Source organism: Saccopteryx bilineata, chromosome 6 (genome assembly GCF_036850765.1).
Source record: "Saccopteryx bilineata isolate mSacBil1 chromosome 6, mSacBil1_pri_phased_curated, whole genome shotgun sequence".
Classification (NCBI taxonomy): Eukaryota; Metazoa; Chordata; class Mammalia; order Chiroptera; family Emballonuridae; genus Saccopteryx; species Saccopteryx bilineata.
In genome coordinates this window covers 92117584-92142949 of record NC_089495.1, presented here as the reverse complement: position 1 = coordinate 92142949, position 25366 = coordinate 92117584, and the positions used below count along the sequence as shown (strand labels likewise).

The following is a 25366-nucleotide window of genomic DNA, read 5'->3' as shown; positions in this document are numbered from 1 at the left end:
CTGGGAACCAAGAAAGAAGTAAAATGGGTCAAGTTAACATTCAGCATACTTAACAACGCACACAGCAGAGCACTGTGACCGCCATTCTAAAATGCAACCGAACCAAACACACAGACCACTTAGGGAATCCATTCAAGACAAGAATGTGTCATTTGCTACTTTAGAGTATTTATGTTTTTATACATCTTGTACAAAATAAAAAACTGATGACATTTTTATTCACTTTCACTCTTATTTTTGTCATCTTAATGCTGCTATGACTAAAGTGACATCTTAAATGACACCAGAAACCACTCTATGGAACACATGTTCCAAATATATTCAGTGTTCCTAAAACATGACCAAAAGCTAAAGCTTTTACATCAAACAACATTTCATAAGAACTAAAATTCTTACCATCATCTTTTCAAAAAGTTCTAAGAGTTCATTCTCTGACATTGGCTTTGAAAGGTTTTCCGTCATCTCTGAAGATCCATCATTGCTTGCAAATGCAGTCTTCAGGTTAGAAAGTGGTGGCCTCTCTTTCTTACTCCCTGGAATTTTTATGCTAGCAAATCTGTCCAGCTACAAACAAAATAAAACAAAATACCACATATGTAAGTATTTCCTTCTCACCATTTATCTAGTCCTCAAAATGAATAAACAAACAAGGTCAATAACATTATAATTTGATTTCATCAGAAGGTATTCAGCACTGGAATCTTTAAAATTAAATATATTTAGATATATGTTTAGATATATAGATATATATATGGGAAGGGGGCTAGTAAAAAGGTAAGAGTAACCATTTTGTCTAAAAGCTGAAGAGAAATCAGACAACAGACAACCTCAAAAGATTCTGTCTAATTCTAAAATCACAGAATTGAAATTCTAATGTCAGGTGCCCTTTGCTTTTCAAATTAGCAATCTAAGCCATTTTACAAAGGTATTTTAGGTAATTTAAGGCCATGTTTCCCCGAAAATAAGACAGTGTCTTATATTAATTTTTGCTCCTAAAGACGTGCTTGGTGTTATTTTCAGGGGAGGCCTTATATTTCTAAGCTTGAAAAAAATTGCACTAGGTCTTATTTTCGGGGAAACAGAGTAGTTGGCAATCCAACTATTACTCAGTGTCATGGCAACTTTTTTCAATGTCTTTTCGAATGAAAAAATGTCAGAAGTGAAAGATAATTAGATGGGCTTCCTAGGACCTAAACAATGCTGAGAAAGAATTGGTGAGCCTAAACACATATCAAGGAAAGTATCAAAACAGAAACAAAGAGAAAAAAGAATAGAAAGGAAGGGTGGGGAAGGAGGGAGGAAAAGAGGGAGAAAAGGAGGGAGGGAGGGAGGGAGGGAGGGAGGACATAGCAACCAAGATCTGTGATATAATATAAAATATTATAACACAAGTGTATTTGGGGTCCAGAAGCAGAAGAGAGGGTGAGAATGGTAGAAGACATACTGCAGGAAATGAATTGTTCCAACTGACTTAAAAAAATCAGTTCACAGATCCAAGCACAGCAAACTCCAGGAAAAATAAATAAAAATAAATAAATAAGCCAAGCCACCTAGGCACCTCCTTGTCAAACTGCTGAGAATTAGAAATGAAGGAGAAACCAGAAAAATGCAGCCAGAGAAATGAAGACATTATCTACACAGGAGAAAAATGATACAAATGGTAGCTAATTTTTCTCACAAGAATAATGGTGGTATAAAACAATGGAAAGGCATCTTTAACATATCAAAAGAAAAATACTGTCACTCTGGGATGCCATGCCCAGTGAAAACACCCTTCATAAATAGAAGCAAAATAAAAACATTTTCAGACACACAAACGTTGAGAGAATCTATCGCAAGCAGACTTGTACTACAAAAAGTGTCAAAACAGGTTTTTCAGGCCAATGAGAAATTATACCAAATGGAATCCCAGATTTACAAAAAGAAATGAAGAGCATGGGAGAGGTTATTCTGTTTGATATTGGCGATACAAAGATAAATGAGCTATTTAGGACATAAATAACTAGCAACCAAGTGAAGGAGACAAGCACATAAACAGGTAATTATATAGCTATATAGAAAATGCAGCAAAAGGTATGTGCAATGTATTACACTAGCAAAGAAAAGGGACATGTAACTCACTGAGATAAACATGCTCTATTGGAATAATCCAGAAACATAAAAGTGTCTTTGGGTGACTATATTTCCAGAAGTTATTGTCCCTATGTACATTAGTACCCCAGGTTACCTCACCTGTCTTGTGAATTACCAGTTCATGGCCATCACCTCTATATAAGTAATCTCAACCCCTCAGTGTAACAGCTATGCTGGCTCCTTTTCACACACCACAAAAGTGTAACTTGATTAATATTCTAAACTTATGACATAAAGCAAAACATCATTAATATACCATCAATATTATAAATGTAAACATGTCAATGAATGGGAATTGTAAGCTTAAGCGATTCACAAGCTGATTTGTGACTGCACAGCTTAATAATTCCATCAGTGGTTAAAGTAATATAAATCTTTAGTTTTTAACAACAACAAAAAAAAGCTCTCTTAAATAAAAATCTCTAAGTGTCATAAAAATGACAGTGGCTAATATTTATTGGGTCTCTTCCATATGTTAGGCACTGTGCTCAGAGCCTGAACTGCAACAGCAGGCTAAATGCGTTTGTGTAATCTTTACAGTAAGGAACTGCATGTCTAAATAATAAAAGACAAGCTTCAAAACACACTTATATATTAAAATTCCAGAGTAGTTGGCTTATAAGTTAGTGTAAAGGAAAAAATGTCTATGTCAACCTATTTTTTTAGTAGAACTGCATTTGTATCAATAAACAGTATCAGAATTTATACAATAATAAGGAAATAGAATTAGTGCACCTCCCTCATACGCTTAGCACTTAGACTCTGGGGAAGGCTGGATTTTATCCAAGTGGAAAAACAAATTCGCACATTACCACTAGCATAGCTAGCTAAAGGCAAGATAGGAAAAATTAGCATATCCCTCTTCTACCTTCTAAATCTTCAAAGGTCCAAATAGTAATAGGACATACTAAAGATCAGTGTTCCATAATTTCATTACAATGCTTTTATCTATTTTCCCCCGATTAGAAGGCATGAAAGACAAAATAAGGAAGGAGCCATAGGAGAAAAATAAATACAATCCTTCGTCCTCTACCAGAACAGTAAATTGAATTTGTTGAATACCTCAGGCTTAAAGCACAAGTGTTCCCAGGTATGTGATGCTTTGTTGAGCGCTACAGGTAGACTCCACATAATCGAGACACTATTACAAAGGTAGGTGCAAAATAAATTTTACTATCAAATCATTTTAAATGTTTTAAAATTTTTCTTATTTTAAAAGGGATGATACTGTCTTCACTCATAAATGAAAAAATAAATCACTTACTTCTTTCATAGAACTGCACATACAATTTGCGTAAGCAAGACACAATAGAACATAAAAGCACCTTTAAAAGCAAACTTTTAAAATACTTTTGTACATAAAAACACAATAGAAATTCTGACCACACAGACTATAAATGGTTGTTATTTTGTATTTGGCAATTTGGCTAGGAGTATGTGCCTTTTACAACTTGTGTACTTCTGTAGTTTTTAGTTTTATATAAAATTCTTGTCTTAAAGATGAGCTGAAAGTACAGCCCAAGTAAATGAAGTATACAAACAATTTGCCTTTGTTGAAGAATTTGGTTAAACACGCAGAAGACTGAGGGAATTCTATAATAATGCTATTTGGAGGTGGTATACCACACTTAATTAATATGGCTACAGCTGTGTCTGGGGTATACTGAGTTTTATAAATTAGTATCACTTATCTTCAGGGAAAGTTAAATGAGCGCCCTACTGAGTATTATCTCACACTGATAATCAGTAATGACAGTTTAAATAAAATTAATTAAACCAAAAAACAAGCTCTTATAAACTATCTAGATTTTTAGCTGTAGCATATCATGGTAACAGTGAAAATGCAGTTTTTAACCCTTACAATATTTTAAATACTAAGAGAAGTATCTTTAATTTAAAACAAAACAAAGATATTGTTATTAGTCATCTTACAACTTGAAAAGTCTAGAGAACTATGTATGATCATGAACATACTTCCTTAGAACCCAGAAGGAAGTAGATATGTTCATGCAATCCAAAAGAATTAAGCAAATAAAAGTTTACTGTAACTATAAAATCAATTCTATGTGAATGTATATATGAAATCCAGAAGAAAAATATTAAAATAAAAAAACCTAACAGTTTAAATGGCTTTTTTAATTATTAATTAGATTTATTACTAAACAAGCCAGTTATGATTAAATACATGATTCTGGAGTCTGAGTTCTGAATCCTGCCCAAGCACTTGCTTGCTGTTACCATAACCAAACTACTTAAACCTTTCACAATAGTTCCATTCACAATGAGTTATTCACAGTAAAAACTGCTTTGACCCTTTGGCCTGGGGTGAAAACGCCTGAAATGCCTTAGGGGACCACTCTCACTTCGCACATGTGCCAACATACCCCCTGCTCTCTAACCCAGCACAGTGTATTCCCCTTACATGTCTTTCCATGTGACTCATGCAAGCCTGTAATTATTTCATTTATCTTCTAAGCGGTGACTCTTGCCCACTAACGCGTACGTGCCACGCTAGACAAACTGCCAGCTTCTCGGTCAGGTGGCAGCCAGTATCTAAAACGGCCCCAGTCAGCTCTCGACTTGTGTAACCAGTAGGATACTGTGGAAATTAGAGTGGGATTTCCAGGAGTGGATCATAAAAGACACTATAGGTTTTGTCTCACTCTCTCTTTACCACTGCTCTGGGGTATGCCAGCTGCCAGGGCGGGAGGACACTCGAGGCGTCCTACGGGGAGGCCCACGTGGACAAGAACCGAGCTACAGAAGCTGAAGGCATAGAGGCCTCCTGCAGCACTCACTGAGCCTCCCACGCTGGAAGACCCAGTTGAGCCTTCAGATAACTTACATTTATTATATAGCAACAGATGACTAGCACAGTTCTCAAAGAATACTTTTTAAAAGTTATCGGCAGCATCTTCACTGCAACCTCAGGAAGCCCCAGGTCAGGACCACCTCGCTAAGCCTACCAAACTCCTGATCCATGGAGACAACAGGAGATAACTGCTGTTTTCAGTCACTCCATTCTGTGGTAATTGGGGTAAACTTTTTACACAGCAATGGGCAACTATCACAGCCACTGGTGTGCGGTCAGCCCATAGCACAGGAGCTGGCAGTCAGTTAATACTTGTTGAAGGTATGAATGAATGAGTACTTACTGGATAATAAAATACCTAAAATACAGTGCCTTCCCTGCAAATAGAGGCTCACCAATTGAGGGGGGAAATGTATGATAAAGAGCTAATTAAGATAATATTGAAAAAAAAAAGATAATATTGTAAACACCCCCAAGAAAATCGTAAGTCATGTGAATTAGCAACAACAAGAACCAGTGATTATTCTGGGGCTCAAGAGAGGCTTTGGAAAGGGGATACACTGGGAACCCCTGTGAGGCCGGAGTGAGAATTACAGAAGATGGTACATGTCACCAGCTAAATACTATGCCTGCCTTCATGGCCTTTACTGACATCATTATTACAGAGATATTATATGTGTGGGGGGAGGGGGGTTGGGGGGTGGCCACAACCCACCCACTACTGCATTCTAACCTCAATATCCTTAAATGTTATAAATGGACTTCTCCAGCTTTAAATTTGTTTTGGTAAAGTTATTAAAAAACATTGTAGCAGAGGCTTCTTTGAAAAGAAAATTAACTATCACACACACACACAAAAAAAACCTACTTAGAATAATCTGTTCACATTTAGATTTCATATAGTATTTTAATAGTAAATAAGAAAAATAATGTTTTATGCTTTTATTTTTTTTTTTTTTTTTTTTTTACAGAGACGGTCAGAGAGAGGGATAGACAGGGACAGACAGACAGGAACAGAGAGATGAGAAGCATCAATCATTAGTTTTTCGTTGCGACACCTTAGTTGTTCATTGATTGCTTTCTCATATGTGCCTTGACCTCAGGCCTTCAGCAGACCGAGTAACCCCTTGCTCGAGCCAGCGACCTTGGGTTCAAGCTGGTGAGCTTTTTGCTCAAAGTAGATGAGCCTGCGCTCAAGCTGGCGACCCCGGGGTCTCGAACCTGAGTCCTCCGCCTCCCAGTTCAACGTTCTATTTACTGCGCCACGTCCGGTCGGGCTGTTTTATGCTTTGAAAGTACAGCATAGAAAAATAGTCAATGATATTATAATAACTATGTATGGTGCCTGTGGGTTACTACAGAAAAATTAGGGGGAACACTTTATAAAGTATATGGTTGTCTAACCACTATCCTGTACACCTGAAACTAATACAAAATAATATTGAATGTAAACTGTAATTGAAATTTTTTAAATTAAAATATAATATAAATAAAATTTAGAAAAAAAATGAGTAAAATAAAATGTCAATTGCTTGAAAGCAATTTACGACGTGCAACATGTGTTCTTTAACTGGTAAGGGGCAGCCAGCAGACATATCACACCGGGACACTGAGGCGAGCACCTGCCACAAGCTGGCTGGTCAGACGCGAGCCTCCCCAGAGAGAGGCTCTCCTGCTCTGTCCAGGTTTCACACAGCTGTTGCCTGAGCCAATATTTTCATCACAATCTCACAAAGACCACAAACCAGAACCATCCCGAGGATGCTTCCAAATTTTTGACCCAAGAATCTGAAATGTTGTGTTTATTACTGCTTTAATCCACTGAGTTTGGGGCAAATTTACTACATAACAACCAATGACTAATACAGGGACCCTCTTAGAAAACTTACAAATGTTTAAAATATATTCAGTTACAACGAAAACAAAATAAAATGCGGTTATGAAAATATTAATAATCGTAATATAGTAATATGTCCCCATCTTCATGAATGTATTATATAACAAGAACTAACCAAATCTAATTTCAACAGTGTTGACTATAAACCATATTTTGAAATACCTTCAATAACTACAATATGTTTTTAAAATATCACTGATTATTGTGGTGATCAAGTCACAAGCCAAAGCCTACTGTGTGTGTGGGAGAGGATCTTTATTCATAATTTTTAAAAAATACTAAAATTCACTTAAAGGTTAATGAAAATAAAATTTTAATCTCTTCCGGTTCAAGTTCAAGAAAACTATAAATTCTACCACAAGCTCTTTGGTCGTCACCCTTTGGTGGTCTATGAACCCGAGGTTAAGAACCCCTGGTAGGTAGATATGGAACAGTAACAAATAGTGGTGGAAAAGAAGAAAGTAGCTCAAGTTCTAATGCCATCCATGAATCAGTGGGAGGGACGAGAAAACCTACAGTTGAGACCAACTAGGAAATGCACAAAAATGCTTAAAAAGAGCTGGAGGCTTTTGAAGGAAGAAGATACCAGGAAAGTAAAGCCTTCAAAGAACATCTATAGTAGATTTCAGTAGAGTAAGAAGGAAAGCAAACATTCAAAGACTGGCTTTGAGATACAAAGGGCAAAGTAGGAGGGCTTGGGAGGCCGGAAGGAGTTGAGAGATGTCAGATTAGAAGAAAAGGGACCTGCAGAGAGAGAGAAGCCTTAGGTGCTAGCCCAGGAAACAGATTAATTATGACCTCTGATATTGACTCAAGTCAGCAGAAAAGTGAGCCGAATTCTAATGACTAATGAAAATTAATAAAGAAAGATAAATCATCAAACCATGTGGACTGTATCTTAATTTCTTCTCTGTCCCTACTGCCACTACCCTAGTTCAGGCCACTTGGACAACTGCTACAGCCTTCTAAATTACCTGTCTTCACTGCCCTTCCTTCCCTGGAGCTGTTCTCTATACTGGCATGATTTAGATCTTACTAAAATGCAAATCCAATCGTGTGCCACATTCCTATGCTTAAAATCCTTCAACCTTTGTATCTCCATTACTCAGAGAATGACGTTCAAATATTTTACCATGGCACAAAGGTCCCTCTTAATCAGAACCCTATTCCTCTCCAGACAACCTCTTCACTCACTGATCTAGATGTAAGGAGTGACCTAGTTCTCCTAAAAGTGCCAATGCTGTTTCTTGTGCCTAGGACCTATCCACAGCCACAATTCATATCCCAACCACTGAATCTGGAGAATTTCAATTCAATCTCCAGCTCTCAGTTTGAGCTACATCGCATGTAGGAGCCTTCCTGACTCAAGACTGAGTTAGATCCTGCAGACCTAGTGCTGGCTTGCTTACAGAACAGTATGTACACTATTCTGAAACTGCCTCGTATCTAAGATATATATATACTCAATGAGGGTATAAGTCCTTAAGAACAGAAATTGTTATTTTAGTCACTAGACTACCCCTAGAATTTAGCATGGTCCTAAGTATGTAGTGTGTCTTCTATTATTTGTTCAGTGAGTAAACTAATGAATAGCTTGCTATTTTCCATCACTGGGACACAAGCCTGTTTCTTGCCTTCTAAAAGCTTTTCAACAAAATCAGAAAGAATGTCAGGTTATGCCTTTTATATATTCAATAAGAAGACCAAGACGCTGCAAACACTGATTAAAGAGCAGCCTGCTACACTAAAAACAGACACAAACTTCTGTACTGTAATACCACAGAGGAAGTGAGTAAGGAAAACATCCATTCAAGGGAAAGCACAAAATCATTTTGACAGAATTTAATATTCAAAAAACATTTAAGTTCTTTGAGTAGATCTACACACATCTACTCAAAGTATAATGATAATTGCATATACTCAAATATTATAGTACTCTATACCTAAAACCGAACACAAATTAGCTCTGTAAACAACTACTACACTTGATCTTTAAAAGACAGATCAATAGTACCCATTTATGAAAATTATCCAAAGACATGAGCAAATGCTTTCTACTTGCCAACCTGACACTGCCACTAGAAATCCATTCAGTTGACATCCAAGAAATACAATTATTAGAGAAAAAGTTACTACTACTCCTGTCAGCCTGGATCCCAACTTGTCCTACAAAGCTCAGCTGAAGTCACCTTCTCTGTGTAGTATTCCCCAAGTTCAAGTCGACCTTAAGACTTGCACTGAACTTTATATAGTACTGTTTCAGCCCCTATCACACTGTTCTCAAACATATAGTGACTGTGTACATATCTGCTTCCCAGAAGGACGAGACAGTCTTATTCATCACTGTATTCCTATATTAGTACCAGTCACTCAATAAATGTTTAATGAATGAATGAATAAAAGGATGAATAGACAAGTGTGCACACCCTACTACATCCTAGTATATTCAATGCTGAGAGCTCTTGCTCTATTCCCAAGTTTGTATTGATTTGAGGAGTTCTCTAAACTATTTCATAAATATTTAAAGATCCTAAGATAGTACTTAAGTGTTACTACTGAAACTCTAAGTACAGGAAGCTCTAATTAACTCATATGAATGGGCTCAGAAAGGCCTACCTGACTCAGTGAGTAGTTTAAATTCTACAGAACTTGTTTTGATGTGTTTTACCACACAGCTCAGCTACCTCAGTCCATGGGGGTGTTTCTACTCAACACAGAAAAAAGTATGTATTTTGAATATACAGCATTACAAAAAAATTGTAAAAAATATTGTTTTTCATTTACCAATGAACACATAGTAAGCTTAAAAATAAAAATAAAAAAACTTAAATTATAATTAAAAGCTTTATATCCTACCAGGCCAATAAGATATTATTTTAAATAATTACTTTTAGTTGAGCTTCTTTTTTAAGCTAATAATTTATGTCTTATGAACTCACTTGAAAGTTAGGTACATGTTCATACAATAGAAACCATTTTCTTTCATTGAAATCATTCTACTTTTTCTTTATACTTCTATGATGTCTAGTTTAGTATACATCCCACAAGACGTATCACATCTAGGTACAGGAACAGTCTACAAGTAGCCAAAACCCAGTCATGTTGGGCACATTCATCTGGAGAACTCATTTTTGAGTGAACCAATCTCACAGAAAACACCCAGGGATGATGTGCTGGAGTTTTCTGGTAACTTCATTATATTGAGTGAATCAGAAGGCCCATGGAGAACAGTGAAAGCTTCTAAAAGCACCATCAGAACCCACACCAGACCAGGGGACATCCTCCATGGCTCCGGACTCCATTCCTCATGGGGAACTTCAAGGGAACCAAGAAAGCCTGTACTCTTACCCGGAAGCAACTGCAGTTGCTAGATCTGTGAAGTGGTCAACATCCAGGCTTTCTATATCCTTGCAATTTAAAACATCTCATTTCCTTTACCTGTTGCCATCTCAGTCACATACATCACTATTCCTTTAGGATAAATCTTTCTCACTTTTGGTCACTAGAAATAATTAAAATAGCTCATTTCTTATCATAGAAAACTTCTTCGTATGATAAAGCAATCAATGAACAACTAGAGTGTCGCAACAAAGAAACTGATTGATGCTTCTCATCTCTCCCCGTTCCTGTCTGTCCCTATCTATCCCTCTCTCTGACTCTCTGACTCTGTAAAAAAAAAAAAAATAAATCAAATAAAATCTCTTTACAATTATAACTCTCTTAGGTTTTAGTTTTAATTTTTTAACTTTATTTGATTTTAGCCAGAGAGAAAGAGAGAGAGAGAGACAGGAACATCGATCTGTTCCTGTATGCGCCCTGACCAGGGACAGAACCAGCAACCTCTGCGCTTTGAAACGCTGCTCCAACCAACTGAGTGATCGGCCAGGGCTCTCAGGTTTGAGACCAATGGCTATAATATAAATTTTTCCTTGTCAGTTTAAAGGTCAGAAGCCTCACATAGATGGCTTTAAGGGGGTGGAGGGAAGGAAAGAAAATAATGATATATAATGAGTTACACTGTCCCTTGCAGTAGAGAAAGGGACAGCACTTAAGTGGCAATATAACTAACTCTCTTGTTAAAGATTGCATTCTCTGGAGCCAGTCTGCTGGTTTCCTGGCTGCCCCGTGTAACTTTAAACAAGTTACTTAACCTCTCTCCTGCCTCAGTTTCTCCATCTTTAAAAATGGGAATAATAATAATACCTACTCAGACCTCTGTCTGAGTTTGCTCGAAAAATAAATGTACTTACCAAGCTAGCATGTAGAACACTACTTAGCACACAGCTAAAAATTACATGGTCCTTATATCACTTCACACACCTGCTTCCAATTGGAGGCTATGTTTTTACATTCTCTAAGTAAATTCTCTAACAACTTATCTCACATCTTTCTATTCCCTGGACAGTTCCTGCATGTTGACTGAGAAATGTGGACCAAGTTAGAGAAGTAGGGTCCTACCGTAGGGGCCTTTCATGCCATGTTGAAGCACTTGGGCTTCCTCTATAGGTAACAGGTGCAATGAAGCAGTTTCAAATAAACTATGGTCAGAGATGCAATTTAGACAGCTCACTCTCATTGCTGTGCAGGAGGTGGGCTTTTTTAGAGAGCAACAGGAAATTGTGAGTTCTGGCAAGAGATAATAAGAAATCTAGTGCTCTAATAGAAGGAATTCAGAGAAGAAAATAAATCCAAGAAATACTAAGAAAGAAACATCATAAGAGTGAAGCTACCTAGGAGAATCTAGGACGAAAAACAAATGTAAGAGCAAAGGGAAGGGTCTGATTGGGGGCAGGTAGAGTTCCGCGTTCAGATGAGACCCCCATGTGAAGGAACTCAGCAGGCCCGGGCATTATTGTCTCAACTTGAGCAAAAGGTCATAGACGGAGACAGAGACAAAGGTGGTCACTCAGATCAAGCACTATAAACAGAGGAGAGCAGTGGCTTCAGGACAAAAACCTGAGAAATCACAACAGTTTCAGATAGGCCAAGGAAAAACACAAGAGGGAGGAACAGAAAAGGAAAGGTCAGAGGGGTATGAAACCAATAGTCTGTTATCACAGAACAAAGAAATCTTCATTTGTCCAAGAGGAAGACAGTCGGAACAAGCAGAGCAGAGAAATTCAGTCAATTTCCAGACCAAAAGGTAATAAGTATCACCGAGGATAAAAACAGTCATTCGTAACAATAAAGGATTCATAACGATCCTAAATGCATATATATTTGATTGGAAAGCTTCAAAAAAATTAAGCAAAAACTGATAGAAGTCAAAGAAAAATCCTAAAATTCTAAATTATATTTGGAGACTTCAACACTTCTCTTTCAATAAATGTCAGAACATGCAGGCAGAAAATCAGAAATAGAGAAGATGTGAACAGCAACACCAACCAACTTGACCTATTTACTACAGCGAGACCAGCCTTAACAAAAACTGCTCATGGAACTTTCACCAAGATAGACCACACTCTCAGAAGGCAAGATTCAAAACTGAAAAGGACTGAGATCACATACTATGATCACTGGTCATAAGGGAATTAAATTACAAATCAGTAACAGACATATCAGGAAATTCCTCAAATATTTGAAAAATAAACAATATATACCTAAATAACCAATGAGTCAAAGAAAAATAAATCAACAGGAAATTAGAAAATATTTTGAACATTCAGAAAATGATGCAGCCTGACCTGTGGTGGCGCAGTGGATAAAGCGTCAACCTGGAAACGCTGAGGTTGCTGGTTCAAAACCCTGGGCTTGCCTGGTCAAAGCACATATGGGAGTTGATGCTTCCTGCTCCTCCCCCCTTCTCTCTCTCTCTCTCTCTCCCCTCTCTATAATGAATAAAAATAAATAAATAAATAAATAAATAAACCTGGTTTAAAAAAAAAAAAAGAAAATGATGCAGTAGTTCTCCGAGGAAAATATTAGCATAACATTCCTACATTAGAAGACCAAAGTCTCAAATCAATTATGTAGGCATCCACCTTAAGAAACCAGAAACAGGCCCTGGCCGGTTGGCTCAGCAGTAGAGCGTCGGCCTGGCGTGCGGGGTACCCGGGTTCAATTCCCGGCCAAGGCACATAGGAGAAACGCCCATTTGCTTCTCCACCCCCCCCTTCCTCTCTGTCTCTCTCTTCCCCTCCCGCAGCCAAGGCTCCATTGGAGCAAGGATGACCCGGGCGCTGGGGATGGCTCCTTGGCCTCTGCCCCAGGCGCTAGAGTGGCTCTGGTAGCGGCAGAGTGATGCCCCGGAGGGGCAGAGCATCGCCCCCCGGGGGGGGGGGGGGCAGAGCATAGCCCCTGGTGGGTGTGCTGGGTGGATCCCGGTCGGGAGCATGTGGGAGTCTGTCTGTCTCTCCCCGTTTCCAGCTTCAGAAAAATACAAAAAAAAAAAAAGAAACCAGAAACAGAATAAAGCAAGAAAAACGCAATAAATAAGTAAATAAAACTATAAAGAAAATTACTGAAAAGCTAGTTCTTTCAAAAGATCAATAAAATTGACAAACCTCTAGTCAACCTAATCAGGAGAAAAAAAAATAGGCACAAATTATCAATATCAGGATTGGAAAAGGGAGAGAGTAACACAGGTCCCACATTTAAAGAATAATAAACAACTCATAATTCAACAAAATAGGTAAGAAAAAGTTTCTTGCAAGACAAACTACCAGAACTCAGAACCTCCTCTGGGTGCTACAAGGCCAACCTCTGTTTTTCTACCTATCGTTGTGAGCCATCTGTGGGTCATAAAATCAGTGGGGTGGAATGGACCACTTTTTTTTTTAATGGAATGGAGAGGAGTAGAGAGGAATGGAAAAGATTAGAAAGGAAAGGATCTGAGTTTATTATGCTTAGAAACATTAAATACTATTTCTTAAACTCCTGTTTCAACTGAGACAATTTTCTAGGTGTGCATGCTGGGATGCAAAGAAAAATGTATTTCTTACTGCGGCTCCTAGTCAAAGTTTGAAAACCGCTGCTGGCAGGCCAAACGAAGGATCACAGTAGCAACGTTAAAGTCAGAGGGAAAGAAAAAGAGATTCTCAGTAAGACCACTGTACTTCCAACTACGGTTGTGAGCAACAAGGGAGAAAAAAAGCAAGGCAAACAGAACCCCGAGACAGCAGAAACACTCAGTCACATTGAGAGGGAGATGCAGCACTGTGGTGTCCACATTCAGTTTCGTCCAGCTTGCCTTTACGAACTTGTCTCCCCTCACTGTCTTCCTCCCAACCTTTTTTATCTCTACAAGGAAAGCTTTCTTTTCAACCCAGCTATATATCAACGGAGGGTGTAAACTATTTTTTTTTCAGCTTTATATTACATTAGCTCCTTGGCCTATACTTTATACGTAGTGAATGCTCAGATATTTATAAAATGAACAGTGTTTAAAATATATTAATTCCGCCTAGAGATCTCAATACTATAGTACTACTTCATTCTTTTAACCAAACAGTGCCCTATGGAATTAAATTCTGATAGTAACTCAAGAAATAATAACCTTGAAAGGTGAAGTAATTCTGCAGGTCTTTACCAAAGCAACTTAAAGAAATGGTTTTTAATATTAAAGCTTCCCAGGATGTTTCTATTTATTGTTTCTAAAACCCTGTTATTCAAACATATGACCACAGCAGGTGTCACTCTTAGATGCCTTCTCTCAAGTTCTGCTCAAAAAAGGCTTTCACATTAAGAAGTTCTAAATTAAAGGCACACGTGCACCGTGTCTGTTGTGGGTGTGGCAACCTTTAATTAGAAAACATCATGCTGGCATACCTCAAAGCACCAGTCAGTGGCAAATGCTTCCCTAAGTTCTAACTCACCAGATATAGTTTCAAGAACCCTCAAAATATCCAGCTATCCTGATCTCACAGCTGTGCCTGATCTATAATACACATACCCTGTAAGCCTCAACTGCAAATGTGTAATACCACCCCTCTGTCCATCCATAAGGAAATACTTTTAAAAGACGTTAAGAAAGAACGGAACTAAATTCAACAGTTCAACCTTCTTGGGCTTAAGTTAAATATACTAAAACCCTTTGAGTAAGACAGAGAGGGTATAATTAGTCATTCTTTATATACAAGTGAATATATAATTGATTTGCCAAGGTCACATGGCTAAGAAGTGGTGAACAAAAGTCTTTTGATTCCAGATCCAATGGCCTTTCCACACTGTATCAATCAACAAGGAGTAAGAAAACCTTACCTGTCAATGTCTCCTGTTCAAGATGGTCATGCCTATTCTTTAAGTTCCACAACAGGCACAACACCTACACACGACTATCTGTCCATCCTTTCCCAGGCTCAAGGCTTAGCTACTCAATAGGCAGGATTAAGCACAGGATCAGAAGAGAACAGTGAGAGCTCAGGAGACAGCAGTTCAGGCAGTGAGTAGATGTGAAGAGGGTCAATGAACAATAGAGACACAGTCATGTGTGTACATGTCAGATGAAGGCGGGACAAGGCAACAGTCAACGATCCATGCGGGGGATCAGAAAGACTGACAGCATGTCCTTGTCAAAGCTTCTCTACCCTTGCAAAAGCAAGACTGCATCTCTGGAAGGTCTGACCAGGATGAAGCTGGCACAAATCCAAAGGAAACCACAATACCAATCAGGTTATCAACACAGTGACTCATTCTTCTACTGGTTCAACAAAAACTTACGAAAATGCTTAACATGTACAGATAACATGCCTGGAAGTATTAATAATAACATTGTCTCTGCCTTCAAAAGGTTCAAACTAAGCGGTAGAGCAGGGGTCCCCAAACTACAGCCCGCGGGCCGCATGTGGCCCCCTGAGGCCATTTATCCGGTCCTGCTGCACTTCTGGAAAGGGCACCTCTTTCATTCATTGGTGGTCAGTGATACCACAAAGTGTGGGGTCGCTCACATACAGTACTACTTCCAGTGACGCGGGATGCAAGCGTCACGGCTGCGGAAGCACATATCACCTGTTACAGCTAGCAATGACAAATATGGAACCGAACTTTGACCATCTCATTAACTAAAAGCAGGTCCATAGTTCCCATTGAAATACTGGTCAGTTTGTTGATTTAAATTTACTTGTTCTTTATTTTAAATATTGTTTTTGTTTTTTTTTCTTTAAAATAAGGTATGTGCAGTGTGCATAGAGATTTGTTCATAGTTTTTTTTTATAGTCCGGCCCTCCAATGGTCTGAGGGACAGTGAACTGGCTCCCTGTGTAAAAAGTTTGGGGACCCCTGCAGTAGAGTATCAGCCCGGCGTGTGGAAGTCCCAGGTTCAATTCCTGGTCAGGGGACACAGGAGAAGCGCCCACTGCTTCACAACCATCCTCCTCTCCTTCCTCTCTATCTCTCTCTTCCCCTCCCACAGCTAAGGCTCCATTGGAGCACAGTTGGCACAGGTGCTGAGGACGGCCCCATGGCCTCCACCTCAGGTGCTAGAATGGCTCCTGCCTCAGTGGAACAACGCCCCAGATGAGCAGAGCATCGCCCCTTGAGGGGCATGCCGGGCGGATCCCGGTCGGGCATATATGCGGGAGTCTGTCTGACTGCCTCCTCACTTCTACCTTCAGAAAAAATACAAAAAAAAGAAAAAAGATTTAAACTAGTGAGAAAGAGATAATCAATGATGTACTTCTTTGATAAAAACAGACACAGGGCACTAAGGTACCAACCCAAAAGTTCTGAATTTACCAAGCCCAGTTGCAAGAATTAAGGGGAGTGAGGAACAAAGGCAGGATGGAGAAAGGAGATTAAGAAAGTCTTCACTAAAAGGAACCCCCATACACTGTTGGTGGGAATGTAAAGTAGTACAACCATTATGGAACAAAGTATAGTGGTTCCTCAAAAAACTGAAAATAGAATTACCTTATGACCCAGCAATCCCTCTACTGGGTATATACCCCAAAAACTCAGAAACATTGATACGTAAAGACACATGCAGCCCCATGTTCATTGCAGCATTGTTCACAGTGGCCAGGACATGAAAACAACCAAAAAGCCCGTCAATAGATGACTGGATAAAGAAGATGTGGCACATATACACTATGGAATACTACTCAGCCATAAGAAATGATGACATCGGATCATTTACAGCAAAATAGTGGGATCTTGATAACATTATACGAAGTGAAATAAGTAAATCAGAAAAAACCAGGAACTGCATTATTCCATACGTAGGTGGGACTTAAAAGTGAAACTAATAGACATTGATAAGAGTGTGGTGGTTACGGGGGGAGAGGGGAGGGGGAGAGGGAGAGGGAAAGGGGGAGGGGGAGGGGGAGGGGCACAAAGAAAACTAGATAGAAGGTGACAGAGGACAATCTGACTTTGGGTGATGGGTATGCAACATGACTGAACGACAAGATAACCTGGAGTTGTTATCTTTGAATATATGTATCCTGATTTATTCATGTCGCCCCATTAAAAATAAAATTATTTTAAAAAAAAAAGAAAAAGAAAGTCTTCACTGAAAAGTAATCCATTTATTAATATAAAATCAGAACAAGATGGCTTCTAGAGTAGTTTGTTGAAGAGCAGCTCCATAACATGACTTTCTAGAGATGGCAGGCTGGCAATGTGCAAGGACAGAGTCAGATAACAACGGTAAGCTCAAGTCTGAATGAATACAGGGGAGAAAACACAGACTGCCTATTAAACAGGAACAAACCTCAAAAGTATTGTACAGAATACTATTCATCAATAGAAAGTACTGATACATGCTTCAACTGGGATGAACCTTGAAAACATTATGCTAAGTAAAAAAACTCAGTCACAAAGGCTACATATATCAATGACTCCATTTATATGAAGTGTCCAGAAGAGAAAATCTATAGACAGAAAGTAAACCAGTGATTGCGTAAGGCTGGGGGAGGTGGACGTAACTGGAGAATAACTGCATAAGGGAATAACTTTTTCGGGAGGTGATGAAAATATCCTAAAATTGATTGTGATGATGGTTTCACAGCTCTGGAAATATACTAAAAAACACTGAAATGTACATTTTAAATGGATGAAATATATGATATGTGAATTATAGCTCAATAAGGCTGTTACAAGCATACCACTGTATATTCTCACAAAAGTTCAAACATAACAATTGCAGATGGTTTTATTATTGGCCTTAAGAAGCCATTTGAAACCTGAGTCAGCAGAGTAAACGTATGGTTTTGGAGCTATAAGGGACAAGATTCACGCCACAGCCGCACCTCTTGCCAGTTGTGCATACTTGAGAAAGATACCAAATTACCGTTGGCCTCAGTGCACCCGTGGGAACATGAGGACATCAGTCTCGCAGGGTGAGAAATTACACACGTGATCTACGTAAGTGCTCCATATGGCTACCATTTTCTAAATACTATCACATGAGAAATAAATGTCATCCTGAAAAGTTTCCATAAATATCATTTTCATAGATACTATACAGAGGAATAAAACCTAACAATCTAATTCAATTTTTTAAATCTGCATGACAAGATGTATGTCTCATTGCCATTTCCATGTCCACTTACCCAAAGATGGCAAGTGTCTAACATGGAACTTTGGGTTCACAGGGGTACTAGTCACTCTGTTTCATATTTAATGCAAGGTGAATTCAAATCCAAAACTTGGTCAGTAGAGTGACATGCTTTGTCCTTTATATCATGCTAACATTTTTGGTGTTATTGTTTATTTGGGCCTTGTTCTTGTTTTTACTCCTTTACCATTAACCAAGAATTATACTCAAAAATAGTTATCAGAAAAATGTATTTAAATATACAAGAATCTGTAAGGGCTATGAAGTGTTAATTACTTATAAGAAGGTCTAGGCCCTGGCCGGTTGGCTCAGCGGTAGAGCGTCAGCCTAGCGTGCGGAGGACCCGGGTTCGATTCCCGGCCAGGGCACATAGGAGAAGCGCCCATTTGCTTCTCCACCCCTCCGCCGCGCCTTCCTCTCTGTCTTTCTCTTCCCCTCCCACAGCCAAGGCTCCATTGGAGCAAAGATGGCCCGGGCGCTGGGGATGGCTCTCTGGCCTCTGCCCCAGGCGCTAGAGTGGCTCGGGTCGCAACATGGCGACACCCAGGATGGGCAGAGCGTCGCCCCATGGTGGGCGTGCCGGGTGGATCCCGGTCGGGCGCATGCGGGAGTCTGTCTGACTGTCTCTCCCTGTTTCCAGCTTCAGAAAAATGCAAAAAAAAAAAAAAAAAAAAAAGGTCTATTTTTTTTTTAATTTTTTATTGATTGATTTTAGTGAGATAGAAAGGGAGGGAGAGACAGGAACACTGATCTACTCCTGTATGTGCCCTGACCGGGGATCGAACCAATAACCTCTGCGCTTTGGGTTAATGCTCCAACCCAGTGGTTCTCAAACTTTTTGAAGTCAGGGCACATTTAAAATCCTACAAATAATTGTAAGCACACTATATACAAATTTCTGAGAAATATGTTATAATAATTAAGTCAAATATTAAAGAAAAAAATATAAAGTCCAAGTGTGTTTTCATGGCAAATAAAATAAATACAACAAAATTAAATTTATTCTGACATTAAAAAACATTTTTATGTTACATTTTTTGAGTTATACTTTTTAGAATTCATAAAAAAGAAGGGTTAAAAAATAAAAAAACAACAAAGAAGTTATTTTTATCTATCTATATCTATATAGATAGATAGATAGATAGATATAGATATATATAGATACATTCTTAGTAAGATCTAGTAAATTCAGCAGGTCCCAGCACGAATGTGTTAAGTTTTTTCATTCATACATATCATCTTAACTTTACACCAAACAAAGGATAAAAGAAACTTGCCGGCCCTGGCCGGTTGGCTCAGCGGTAGAGCATCGGCCTAGCGTGCGGAGGACCCGGGTTCGATTCCCGGCCAGGGCACACAGGAGAAGCGCCCATTTGCTTCTCCACCCCTCTGCCGCGCTTTCCCTCTCTGTCTCTCTCTTCCCCTCCCGCAGCCAAGGCTCCATTGGAACAAAGATGGCCCGGGCGCTGGGGATGGCTCTGTGGCCTCTGCCCCAGGCGCTAGAGTGGCTCTGGTCGCAACATGGCGACGCCCAGGATGGGCAGAGCATCGCCCCCTGGTGGGCAGAGCATCGCCCCTGGTGGGCGTGCCGGGTGGATCCCGGTCGGGCGCATGCGGGAGTCTGTCTGACTGTCTCTCCCTGTTTCCAGCTTTAGAAAAATGAAAAAAAAAAAAAAAAAAAAAAGAAACTTGCCTCCAGTCTCTCCGGGGAACATGGCAGGTAGTGTAAACAATCCAGCACCACAGCTTAACAACCTTTTGCAACCTAATCAGGCAAGTGAGGTGGGGGTTGGGCAGACTGTCAGCTTACAGCCAATTTCCCACACCTCTGTCCCCAAAAATCTAAACACCAAAAACCCTGTTGGTTTTTTGGTCCCCAACAGGCACATATTTCTCTGGAATTCCATAGGGTGCACATGAAAATCTTCTAGAGCACACTGGTGCGCCCTGGTGCACACTTTGAGAACCACTGTTCTAACCAATCGAGCTATCTGGCCAGGGCGGGAGGGGCTATTATTTTAAACATGCAGGATATATAATAAAGCTGCGTGGTTCTCTTGTTTTTAAGCAAAATTTTTAAAAAATACACAGTATTTTAGCCTTGTCTATTTTAATTAGCAACTATCGATTTCTAAAAATCAGATGTGTATTTAGCTATTTTTTTACCTCTTTTTGAAATATGAGAGCTGATTTGAATGATTCAAGGTTGACTATAAATTTGTAATTAGACAAATTTTTTAAACATATCAACTAGTTCCTTTTACTATATAAAAGCAAAATTTTAATGTATTCTACCAGCTCTGCCTCTTATCACCATAAAAATAATACATTCCCAAAACATGCAGCTTTTAGCAATCTCAAAGGTGTTAGCACAGCATGCCATCAACATCAGTTAGTTAAAATTCACAACAAAGGAAACATGGACAATAAGCTTACCATGTCATCTGTCAATGTCCTAATATTTAAATGCTGCAAATGAAAGAAACCAATCATATCAGTAATTTATAACAGCTTTTTTAAAATTTTAGTTAATAGAGTACATTTAAAATTCTACAGTGCTAAGGTGAATGTAATTAAATTCCTGACAGTCTAATAAAAAATGTGTTATATATTTTTAAAATCATTTTCTTGAGAATATGGGCAAAAGTTACCCTGTATGTGGTAACTCCAAACCTTTCCTAAAGTTTCTTGCATTTATAAACCAAACTAGAAACCTGTGGTATAATCAATACATTCTCCCAAATAACAATATTAATTATCATTAAGCATATGAACTCAGAACACAACGGATATAGAGATTTAAATCTAATTTTCAGAAAGTTGTTCGTCTTATAACAGTGAAACTTTAAACCTACCATTAGCATGCAGTATAGTAGATAATGAAGTACTTTGCTGGCTTAATTAACTTAAACAATTCTAGAAACAAAAGGAGAATACTAGAACAAGTATTTGCATCTTTAACATCAGTGTGATTTATCACTAGTGGTGACAGTAGACACTTTCAATTTCATTGCTAGCTCTTTAAGAACCCTTCTGCTGATTTCCTTGCTAGACAAACATAAGGCCACTTTAGAAAATGAATAAATTAGTTTCTGCAAAGTCGAGTTCAAAAGAAAAAGTTTTTAGTGGGGGAAAAAAATGAAATCTAAGTTTTATAAATTCCGGAGTCAGGAAAGATTTTGTGTCCCAGTAGCCAGAATCCATTCCCAGTTCTCCTTCCTCTTATTCATTGTAGCATTAGAACTTGAACCGGTCAGGAAAAGCACCAAGTGCATTTCCTAAATAGAAAGTCAGATGTATGTACTATTTTGTAAGTACAAAAGGACGTGTTAGCAATGAGTCTCTCTTATGCTCATGAATCCACCTCAATGATTAGATTATCCAGATTAAAAATTTTTACAGTGTAAATGACTATCCCAGACTCTCTCTTTCACCAAGATGCTCTTTGGTCCAATACAAAGTCACGAAGTCACTTAAGGGGCCCAAGATTGAGTTTTGTATACTACAAAGAGAATACAGCTGAATAAATGACACACCATTAGCCACTAGCCAATAAAACTGCCTGTTAGGAACAAAGAAGTATTAATACTGGATTAACAAAGGGTTGGTATTTAATTCTGGTCTGTAGAATTGCTTTTGATCAATACTATCTCTAGTTCTGGAAATTAACAAATATGCACAAAGGTCCTTATGAGAGGGTGTGATCCTATGCAGGGCTGAAAAAGGTCTGCGACACTTGGGGCCCCAGTCTCAGCCCAGAGACTGTTACCAAAATTAAATCTAAATCTACATCGCTCCTAAGTTTGCAGAAAAAGGGACCAAGGTAAGGCCGCGTGGAGATGTGGGGGTCCCTTCCTCTGACTGCTGTCTGTGTGCTTCCCTGCCAAGGGGGATCTCCAGCCCACTGCACTTGGCAAGCCAGATCTCTTACTCTTCAACCACAGGTGCCACCCCCATAACTCTCATCCACCTGAAAGAGGGCATTTCAAGGATCTCTGACAAAAGGAACATAGCTGACTTCTGACAATAGCATTCTAGGTGACCGAATGCTTCAGAAGGCCAAAGAAAAAGTATAAAGCTGAAATCTTATTTAGAACAGTATGCCACAACAAAGAGAAAACATCTACTTATACCAATGAAATAGCCCCAAATCACAATTTGAGTTGCCTAAAGAAAATGCCATAAAAGTTATGTTAAAAAAAGAGAAAGACGGCCCTGGCCAGTTGGCTCAGTGGTAGAGCGTCGGCCTGGCGTGCAGAGGTCCTGGGTTCGATTCCCGGCCAGGGCACACAGGAGAAGCACCCATCTGCTTCTCCACCCCTCCCCCTCTCCTTCCTCTCTGTCTCTCTCTTCCCCTCCCGCAGCCGAGGCTCCATTGGAGCAAAGATGGCCCGGATGCTGGGGATGGCTCCTTGGCCTCTGCCCCAGGCGCTAGAGTGGCTCTGGTCGCAACAGAGCGTCGCCCCTGGTGGGCGTGCCGGGTGGATCCTGGTCCGGCACATGCGGGAGTCTGTCTGACTGTCTCTCCCCATTTCCAGCTTCAGAAAAATACAAAAAAATAAAGAAAGAAAGAAAGAAAGAAAAAAAAAAAAGAGAAAGACAATGAGCACTGGCTGGGTAGCTAAATTGGTTAGCGTGTCATCCCGATACGTCAGCATTGTAGGCTGGAAACCTGGTCAAGGTACATGCAAAAATCAATCAATGAATGCATAAAAAGTGGAACAGCAAATTGGTGTTTCAATCTCTCTAAAATCAATCAAAAAAAATTTAAAGATTAAAAAAGAAAGTCTAACCAGGAGGTGGCATAGTGGATAGAGCATCAGACTGGGATGCAGAGCACCCAGGTTCGAAACCCTGAGGTCGCCTGCTTGAGCCCAAGGTCACTGGCTTGAGTAAGGGGTCACTAGGTGTAGCCCCCCCCCCATCAAGGCACATATGAGAAAACAGTCAATAAACAACTAAGGTGCCACAACAAAGAATTGATGCTTCTCATCTCTCTCCTTTCCTGTCTGTCTGTCCCTCTCTCTGATTCTCTCTGTCTCTGTCACACACACAAAAAAAGAGAGAAAGACAATAAAATAGGCAATTTTAAGAGAAATGAGACTTGAGACCACACAAGATTCATGGCCTGAAAACTGCATAGAAGATAAAGAAACTATAGTATCACACAGAAAAAGTAGGGGATGTAGGTTACATGATGCAAAATCAAAAGATGCAAATATCCAGGAACGTTAATACACCTTCAAAGCCCTAAAGTTGCACAGCTTTTTAAATTAGAGTTGGACTGTTTAAGTTTCAAAAAAAGAACAAAGAATGACTCTTATAGAAACAAGACACATAAGGATTCATTTTCTTATTGTTGTCGTGGCTTTTTTATATGTTTAAATGATCTGACTTTTAAAAGGACTCACTATGTTAAATGCTTAACTCATATTTCAAAAACTATATAGGCACATACATAAGGTCCATTTTAATCTACACTATTCTACATGATCTTTCACAAAAAAAGAACATGTGATGAATTTGAACAGAATTATAATGCAGGGGTAGGTAGCATACATAGAAAAATAAGAACTCAAGGGAATGTAAGTGTAGGAAGTTTAACAGTAGCAAAGAAAAGCAAGAAGCTAAAGTTCATTTTTCCTTCTCTATGGGAAAACACTTACCTATGGATTCTCACTACCAGCAAGGGCAGGAAATAACAGCAAATTTGAGGTCACCTAACAGAACTGGAGAGACTAACAGAGAAAACAACTGAAAAACTGATCTAAAAATACCTGTTTCTATATCAAAACACTAAAGTCACAGTAAGTGTGACTTTAAGATTTAGCTTCCAAAAATAGATGACACCCTGATTGTTTACACACATGCAATCTGAAAGAAACCTCTAAAAAGAAAAATTTGAACAGATCTAAGCCTAAGTAATTTCCACTAAAAACTGATATGTCCAATCACAGCCTACTTCAAACATGACTGAAAGAAAAGAAACACTAAATACTTAGTGAAAAAACATAAAGGTTATATCAAATGGCACCCTTCTGTAGAATGTTTGAATGGTAATATTAATTCAAATTTATTATAAGGTTTATATTATGTCAAGACCCAATCTGTTTAAATTATCGACTTCTAAACAGTGGAGTGAGTGGATGACATACAATCCTCAGATAATTCTGTAGGGCTCTGGCCTTCTGTAGCTATGAAACAACAAGGCTGATAACCTTAATTTAAAAATAAAAAACTGTATTATAAAAAATTATTATTGATTTTATACTGGTTCTTGAGATTGTGTTTAAATGTCTGGTTAACCAAACACACTTAGAAAATGAAGCCGTATTTCTGTTTACTTCTGGCTGGGGAAACAGGAATTGCAGGCATCAATCCAGGTCAGGACTAGCATTTGCTGATAACCACACCAAGAAGGGAACAGAAACACAAAATTGACTGTTCAGTGGAAGCAAACAGAAATGCTTTAAAAAAAATAGTAAGAATTTGACAGCAACTTTTTAGGGTCATATTTTCTCCGCCCTCCCCCCAGTTAAAAGCATAGTTTTGGACATTAAAACAGTCAACCAAAGGTGACTTTGTGACCTTTAGTTACATCCTATGATCCTATAGGTCAGGGGTCCCCAAACTACGGCCTGCAGTCCGCATGCGGCCCCCTGAGGCCATTTATCCGGCCCCACCGCACCTCTGGAAGAAGCACCTCTTTCATTGGTGGTCAGTGAGAGGAGCACATTGACCATCTCATTAACCAAAAGCAAGCCCATAGTTCCCATTGAAATACTGGTCAGTTTGTTGATTTAAATTTACTTGTTCTTTATTTTAAATATTGTATTTGTTCCCGTTTTGTTTTTTTACTTTAAAATAAGATATGTGCAGTGTGCATAGGGATTTGTTCATAGTTTCTTTTATAGTCCGGCCCTCCAACGGTCTGAGGGACAGTGAACTGGCCCCCTGTGTAAAAAGTTTGGGGACCCCTGCTCTAGGTGGTGTTACTGCTTTATGGGGTTGAATAAAACTGGGAATAATA

The 25366-nt window shown here is 39.0% G+C and overlaps 1 protein-coding gene across 2 annotated transcripts in view; it reads right to left on the bottom strand.

The window, feature by feature from the left end:
• The window catches only part of DIAPH3 (diaphanous related formin 3), a 522381-nt gene that overhangs the window by 473018 nt on the left and 23997 nt on the right, over positions 1 to 25366 (bottom strand). Inside the window, exons 2-3 of one of the 2 annotated variants that reach the window (XM_066236696.1) lie at positions 20773 to 20805; positions 397 to 564 (exon numbers count right to left, since the gene is read on the bottom strand). In XM_066236696.1, the coding sequence (XP_066092793.1) occupies positions 397 to 564; positions 20773 to 20805 (201 nt within the window). The remainder of the gene's footprint in view (positions 1 to 396; positions 565 to 20772; positions 20806 to 25366) is intronic. The other variant, XM_066236697.1, reaches the window with a different exon arrangement.